The sequence below is a fragment of the Populus trichocarpa genome, chromosome 1 (genome assembly GCF_000002775.5).
Source record: "Populus trichocarpa isolate Nisqually-1 chromosome 1, P.trichocarpa_v4.1, whole genome shotgun sequence".
Lineage (NCBI taxonomy): Eukaryota > Viridiplantae > Streptophyta > Magnoliopsida > Malpighiales > Salicaceae > Populus > Populus trichocarpa.
In genome coordinates, this window is record NC_037285.2 from 17,414,964 (window position 1) to 17,422,423 (window position 7,460).

General features: G+C 30.8%; 1 protein-coding gene across 1 annotated transcript; it reads right to left on the minus strand.

Annotated features, from left to right (window-relative positions):
* Window positions 1-2,568: 2,568 nt before the first annotated feature.
* On the minus strand, window positions 2,569-5,432 carry LOC7475105 (profilin-3). The gene is made up of 3 exons (XM_002299707.4): window positions 5,135-5,432; window positions 4,220-4,357; window positions 2,569-3,000 (listed from the first exon to the last, which is right to left on the minus strand). Exons 1-3 carry the CDS (start codon window positions 5,255-5,257, stop codon window positions 2,866-2,868), a joined length of 396 nt encoding a protein of 131 aa, XP_002299743.1. The 5' UTR covers window positions 5,258-5,432; the 3' UTR covers window positions 2,569-2,865.
* Between the last annotated feature and the right edge of the window lie 2,028 nt (window positions 5,433-7,460).

Genomic DNA, 7,460 nt, shown 5'->3' on the forward strand with positions numbered 1-7,460 from the left:
TCAATGTATATTTAATCATGTTGGTGAAAAAAAATAGATGAGTTTTGTAATTGACTGCAAAAGCGGTGATATTACATGTGATTTGTAATCGATCGCAACAATGGCAATAAATATTGTGTTGTGAACTACCAGAACAACAATAATAAATATTGTGTTTGTGACGACTATAAAAACACTAATAAATATTGTGTTTGTGAATGAACACAATGACGGTAACTGTCATATATTTTAAATTGATCATAGGTGGATCCTAAATCGTGTGAGAAAGCTGACCGTTTAGATGAAGGTTGCAACGTGTGAGAAAGTCCTCCATTTGGATAGAGACTAATGAGACTTGATGGTATCATAGTCGGACGTTTGCATATAGACTATGTATACATACATATATAGTTTGCTATTTGGATGAAGATTAATGAGATTTGATGGTATCATAGTCGAAAGATTGGATATAGACTATGTATACAAATATAATTTATTGTTTCGACATATAAGAATGAGATTTGATGATAGTTGTATATTTAGACGTAGACTTTGGATACATTTATAGTCTTTTGTTTGGATGAAGACTAATGAAATTTAATGGTATCATAGTTGGATGTTTGGACGTAGACTATAAATACAGATATAGTTTGTTGTTTGGACGGAGACTAATATGATTGATGAGTATCATAGTCAATTACTTGGATAGAGGCTCAAATAATTTCATGCAAATAATGCCTATGTGGTAGGGAATTAATATAAATAAATTATGCTCGTGTGATAGAAAAATAATATTATGCAAACCATGCTTGTAAGGCAAAGAAAAAAAATTTAAATACATGGGAATTTAAAATATGGGAATTAAATGAAATGTAATGGTGAAAATTATTATTTAAAAAACTGAATGGACCGCAATGATGAAATTTTAATATGTGATATTTGAATGTATCGTAAAGATAGATTTTAACTTATGATATCTAAATTGTCCATAATAGGAGAATTTATTATGTGATATTTGAATACACCATAAATGGACAAAAGAAAAATAGGATATGGAAAAAAATATTTAAATATGCTATAAAAAGGCATAAGAAAGATATTAAGATAGAAAAACAATTGAATATGCTATAAATGGATATAAGAAAAATACTAAGATGGAAAGATATTGTAATGCGTCATAAATGGGCATGAAGAATAATTATGTTAGAAAAATATTGAAACATGCTATAAATAGACATGAAAAATAATTATATTGAAAAAATATTGAATTATGTTATATATAGGCATGAGAAATATTTGAGTTGAAAAAATAATGGAACTTGCCATAAAAAACCACGAGAAATATTTAAGTTGAATTTTTTTTTTGAAATGTGCTATAAACGAGTCTAAGAAATATTCAAAATGAAATACATAATTGAACATAATTGAAAGTGCTAAAATATGTGTAAGTCAGAAACAGGCTGAAACTATACCAAGTTATAAATTTTTGTATAAATAAGCCATAATGAACATCATAGACCTTAGAATTGAAATTAATATTGATAAATTTAGGAAAGCCGAGAAGACAAGAGTGATTAATCTCCTCATTTCTCTACCAAGTTTGTTTACATGATCATTTTAGACCCGTTTGTTTGCTGGAAAGTAGTTTCTTTTTGGAAAGTGAATTCCGGCAAAGTGAATTATTTTCTGATATTTGGTAGTGTAATGAAAAATAAGTTGGAAAACACTTTCCAGTGTTTGGTTATGTCATGAAAAATGAGCTGGAAAATAACTTATTAATATTTTATTTTTCTCAAGTTTATTAAAATAATGAGGAACAAATCTTATAAATTAAAAAGTGGAATGAGAATGAAATTGAATAAAAAATATAATTTCATAAATTATCTCAAATAAAATAAATAATAATCAAAATAATACAGATCAAATCTAAAAAATAAAAAAAATAAAAGATGAAGAAATTAAAATAATAATAATTAACATTTCATAAATTACTTCAAATAAAATAAGTAACAATCAAAAGAATGAGGACCAAATTTGATACATAAAAAATTTCAATAAAAAAATGACAAGGAAAAAACAAATAACAATTATAAAAATGAGGACCAAAGTTAAAATAAAAATTAAATTTTAAGAGGTGAAATTGAAAAATAAATATTCAAAACAATATATATATATAGCAATCAAAAGTTTGATAACCAAATTTGATATAATTAACAAATAATATGATATTTCTAAATTTTTCACAACTTTCAAAAAGTGTTTTCCGCTCAAATTTTTCAGGAAAACACTTTCCTGAAAACCAAGTCAAATTTTTCTTTGATTGAAAAATATTTTTTTTGATCAACTTTTCTAATATAATAATAAATAAATACAGAAAAATTTAAAAATAATTTTCTAAAAAATAATTCTGAAAAACAAAAATAGCTTATTCGATTTTCAATACCGAAGCAGCGTGTAAATGCGGGCGGACACCATAACGGGAGCATAACTTGTCCCTCAGAAATGGGATAAATCGATTCATTCATTGACTGCATTATCCCTCAGAAAGAGGTTAATTAGTACTGTAATTCTAAATTGACATATTAATCCTGGATATGGACTCGGTATTCCCTGTAGATTAACTGCTTTAAGCCATCCAAATTACATGAAGGCAGCCATTATATGCTGTGATATCAAACTTCTTTGAATTGAAAACAAACCCAACTGGAATTCAAACTCTCAAGCATAAATTAAGAAAAGGAATCAAGAAGAAAATTGGGTGACCCTAGGATCAAAAATATAAATCACCGTCTCTGTCCCCATGCAATTATTTCGCAGAGCAAGATCATCAATGCTAGTTCATGGCCAGCGGCAAGAAACTGCATCCTGAAGCCACAACGTTGGCCCCTACAGGTCCTGATCAATGAGGTAATCACCCAACCTCTCAACTATCATGTTACACTGTCCTGGAGTCAATGGCTCATCATAAAGACCAATAACAAGAGCTTGGGAGGTTTTCTTCACAGTGACGCCACCAGAACCCTGAAAATTGAATCATGCATGCAACAACATTAAGATGTGAAATACGAAAATACTTCCCCACATGTTTAACAACATCCAAGAATTTCAATGCGTTAGTTCTCACAGGTCGCCTTCTGCTAACCACAACAAAACCTAATGAGGCCAGCCTTCATCAATTCTAGATTGATAAAAGAAACATACCATGAAAGGTTTTACCATGAAAATGACGTTATATCTGTCTGCCTACCTTGTTGTGCTATCAAAGGGCAAAGAAAAAAACATATCATGCTATTACTAGGTGGTGCCCGTGCCAGCAAACGAAAATGATGCGTCCTACGACAGATCAGGGACACCTAGTTACTGGCTATACTTTTCAATAAAGCAAAAGCAAAAGGCTACCTGTCATCCACGTGTCTCTGTTCTCTTGTGTCCACAAGAGGCTTAATGAAGGAGACTGGCTAAGCATGGCCAAAGTAATTAAGGGCTATTCAAAGGTAGTCAGAACGTGAAGTTCTGTTAGATATATTCTCTTGGTTTTTATATTTTAAAAGTATTTTCAAAAAGAAATTTGAAGTTTTTTATTTTTTTATTTAAATTATTTTTTTATGTTTTCATATTATTTAATTTTAATGTACTCATGTAAAAATAAATTTTAAAAAATTTAAAAATATTATTTCTATATATTTCAAAACAAAAAAACATTTTATAAAACAATCTACAGCTCAGTAACAAATATACTCTTTGGATTATTCATTCATTCAAGGAGTTAAAAGTATTGAATTCCAAGACAGAGAGAGTTAAGAGGAGGGAAAGTTCTCGACAACATCAGTAGCAGAATATCATCAATAACAGTAGTCTTCAAGGAACGAGTCCTTGAATCAAGAAAATGGCAAGTGAAAAGATCATATGATAAAACAACGACTATACAGGTTACTTGCCCTTACGAAATATTTATACTAGTTATTGTAAACGTTAGATATGATGAAAGATTCAGGGTAAAAGGCTTTTATCCGGGAGCACCAGCATTACCCTTCTTGACATGTGCCAGACAATAATATTCCACAACTTTAAGCATCCTAATAAAGTTGACACCATAGCATGTTCTCCATTAAAATGACTACACAGTTGTGACTGCATTATAATAAATTATGCTGAATATGGCCCCAGTATAAAACCAAAATCACTGAATTATCTATTGCATGAGAACCAAGGCAAGTAGAAACGAGAAATGATGCAGCACCTTCTTTCCACGGATCACAGCTCCAGGCTCTCCCTGGATCACCATGTACTTTGTGCCACCAAGGTGCAACCCAGTTGGGGCAAGAGATCCAGGTTCATCAAAATCTTTCATGATGGCAGATATCTCCTCAGGCTTAAACTGTAAACAGCCAGCAATGAAATGTTTTGGTCAATGACATGTGAAAGAGGAAAAGAAAAATCCAGCTGGAGCCATATCAAGCAAGAAAAAGGCATTCAAAAACAGAAGAAACAGAGGCGATAAATGCATAAAATTGCACAATCCAAACTGTGTATACAGACCACAAATGATGCTCAAAGAATTAATAACAAAATGTTTTTGCAGGCCAAACCGCTACACAGCAAATCAAAACAAAGGTTCAAATACATCCTTTAGAAGATGGATATCAAAAGCAAAACGAAGCCCACCAACATCCGATAAATTCTCACACCACTTACCATTTACATCTTATCATGATAAACCACTTCCTAAATCTAACGGTGCGCCTTCGGAATCCTTAAAAGTCAGAGCCGATCACAAGCTAATTGCCAAATGCAGCATTTTACCAACAATCCATCTTTCAACAATTAACCCCAACAAAATCAACATAGAATCCTTCTTAATATTCATTAACAAGAAAAAACCCTTCATATTTTAATAATTCATTGCCGTTTGCGACAAAAAAATGTCTTAAAAAACAAAAGCAATCCCAAAATCTAAAACCACAAGAAAAAAAACATTTCTTAGTCAATAATTCGTAATAATAAATCAAACACCACATTGAATAACTAAATCAAAAAATAAAAACATTTAAAAACAAGGAGGAACTCGTGATTAAAGAACAATAAATCAGATCCAATCGAATCTAAATTATAATAAGATATGGTAATTAGCAAACAAAAAAAATTCAGAAAGGACCTGGGGGAAGGTGGCGCTCTGGGCCCACACACTGCCATCATGGCCGATAATGGCGGCAGCCGTCAGATGGTTGCCCTCGATTTCGCACATCAGATGATCATCAACGTATGTTTGCCACGACATCTTCGCTCAGAAATCTCTACCGTTGATTTCTTCTTTTAGGTGTTTCCTTTCGAATTTCTCTCGTATTCTTGGCTTCTGTTTTGAAATTCTCTTGTTCATAGAAGAGGTATTTATAGCGCTTTCAAAGCAAGAGAGAGATTATTATAGTGGGCCCCAAAATGAAGGATATGATTGATGATGGTTCTGCCTTAGTAACTGATCGAATCTTCACCGTATATTTCAACATGATTCAATGACTGTCGTTCACATTCTCCTCCTCAATTGCTTTTTTTTAAAAAAAAAAAAAAAACTCACACGCGAAAATGACACGTGTGTTAGAATTCTTTTCTAGCCAGGGCAAAAAAAAACTCACGCGCGAAAATGACCGGCTATCATGCTAGTACTAGTATGCTATTGTTGTGCCACTCATCTCATTTTCATTTATATTGGCCTTCTGTTTAGTTGTTTGATCTTAATTTTGTCTTCGTGTTTTGAGGAGACTTTGAGCTTCTCTTTAGGTTTTTGAGTTCGATCTCGAGTCTTCTGTTTTGTTTGGTTTGGTATTTAACGAGGTTTTTGGTTTGGTGTCGTGACTTGCTAGGCTCCCTCATTCTAGGATGTTGATGAACTGGCGAGCTTTGACGTTTAAGCTTGTTGATTTGTCGTATGCTTATATTTGGTGCTTGCAAAGATGATTTATGATGATTTTTGGCCCTGTTATTTAGATCATTTTTGGATTTTTTTCCGCTTAATTTTCTATTTCATTTTTCTTTTCTTAATTTTTTTTTTGTCATGCCCTAACAAACTTTTTTTTTTCCTTGTTGTTTTAAGGTTAAAGTAACAAAAATTTCTAAGGGATGAATTATGTATTTTATTAATAATAATAAATATTGCAATTAATTCAATTAAACTTAATTAACCAACAATATAATTCAAGTGCTTAAAATAAGAAGTATAAGAATATAAATTACAAACTCAGTTTTTAATATGATTCAGCAAGTTTATATCCATACCCCAAGCACCAAGCTGGTCTTGAGTATTATATTCTTTACTAATCCAAGCCAAAGATTATAATGTCTTTAATGAATCATCATCAAGCTTTTTTTTCACCACTTAAAGAAATACTCTCTTCAAGATTTTTTACCTTGGTGTTGTATGTCACCAATAACCAAGAGTTTTTCACTTCAACTCTTAAAGGATTATAATTGTTTGAAATGTAACAACACTCTCTCAAAGATTAGATAATACAATTAAAGCTTATATCTATATAGCTCACTTAATAACATTTAGAATGTATGAATGTATTTAAGTGTAGTGAGTGAGAATTTATACTATTGTGCAAGAATATAAAAGTTTTAATGTACAAATATGAGTATGATTTAAGATTGAGAATTTGAAGTTGTTTTTGCTCTTAAAATATCTTGTATATGATATATATATTCAAAATTTGTACCTAATTCTTCAATTAAACAAGCTATGTATATGATTCTAGCAAGAAGTAGCCATTTATAACCGTTACTGTTCCTCTAACAGTTTAAATGGTCGACCGGTTCCTGTAGATTTCTAGGTGTTTATCCTTGATAAACAAGCGGTCAATCGATCACTTGGTATAGCTAAACGATTGACCGATTTAACTTAAAATCCAGATTTGACAGTTTTAAGCTTGAAGAATCTTAAACGACTAAATGCATATCAATCCTATAATGCATAAAATGTGAAGTATGTGAATTCATTTTAATTTGTGCTATCAAGTAAAATAAAAAAATTTACATAATTAGAACTAAAATGAATTCTTAAGAACTAAGTTTTCACTTGATTTACATCTTGGACTTGTTGATTTATTTCTTCATTTAATTATTTATGTTTATTGATGATCTTCATATAAACATGTTTAGACTTAATATCAACCAAGCATATCATTAGCTTGTTTTTCTTTAATTGTTATCATTAAAATACATAAATATTAATATGTGACTCCAAGGTCAATAATATTTTTTTTTTTATGATGACAATTAACTAATAAGTATAGATATAAAAAATTAAATCTACCTCTATATTTTGCAATAGGGGTGATCATTTTTGGTTCGGTTCGGTTTTTATAAAAAAAAATAACCAAACCAAATTTTTTTTTAAAAAAAAACCAAAATTGAACCGAAACCGGGTCAAACCGACCGGTTTCAGTTCGGTTCGGTTTTTTAGGGCAAAAACCGGTTCAAACCGGTTT

Coding starts and splice junctions, on each gene's coding strand:
- LOC7475105 (XM_002299707.4), bottom strand. CDS start 5,257: ATGTCGTGGCAAACATACGTTGATGATCATCTGATGTGCGAAATCGAG. Junction 4,358..5,134: donor AGAGCGCCACCTTCCCCCAG/GTCCTTTCTGAA, acceptor GGCTGTTTACAG/TTTAAGCCTGAGGAGATATC. Junction 3,001..4,219: donor CTGTGATCCGTGGAAAGAAG/GTGCTGCATCAT, acceptor TTCAATTTTCAG/GGTTCTGGTGGCGTCACTGT.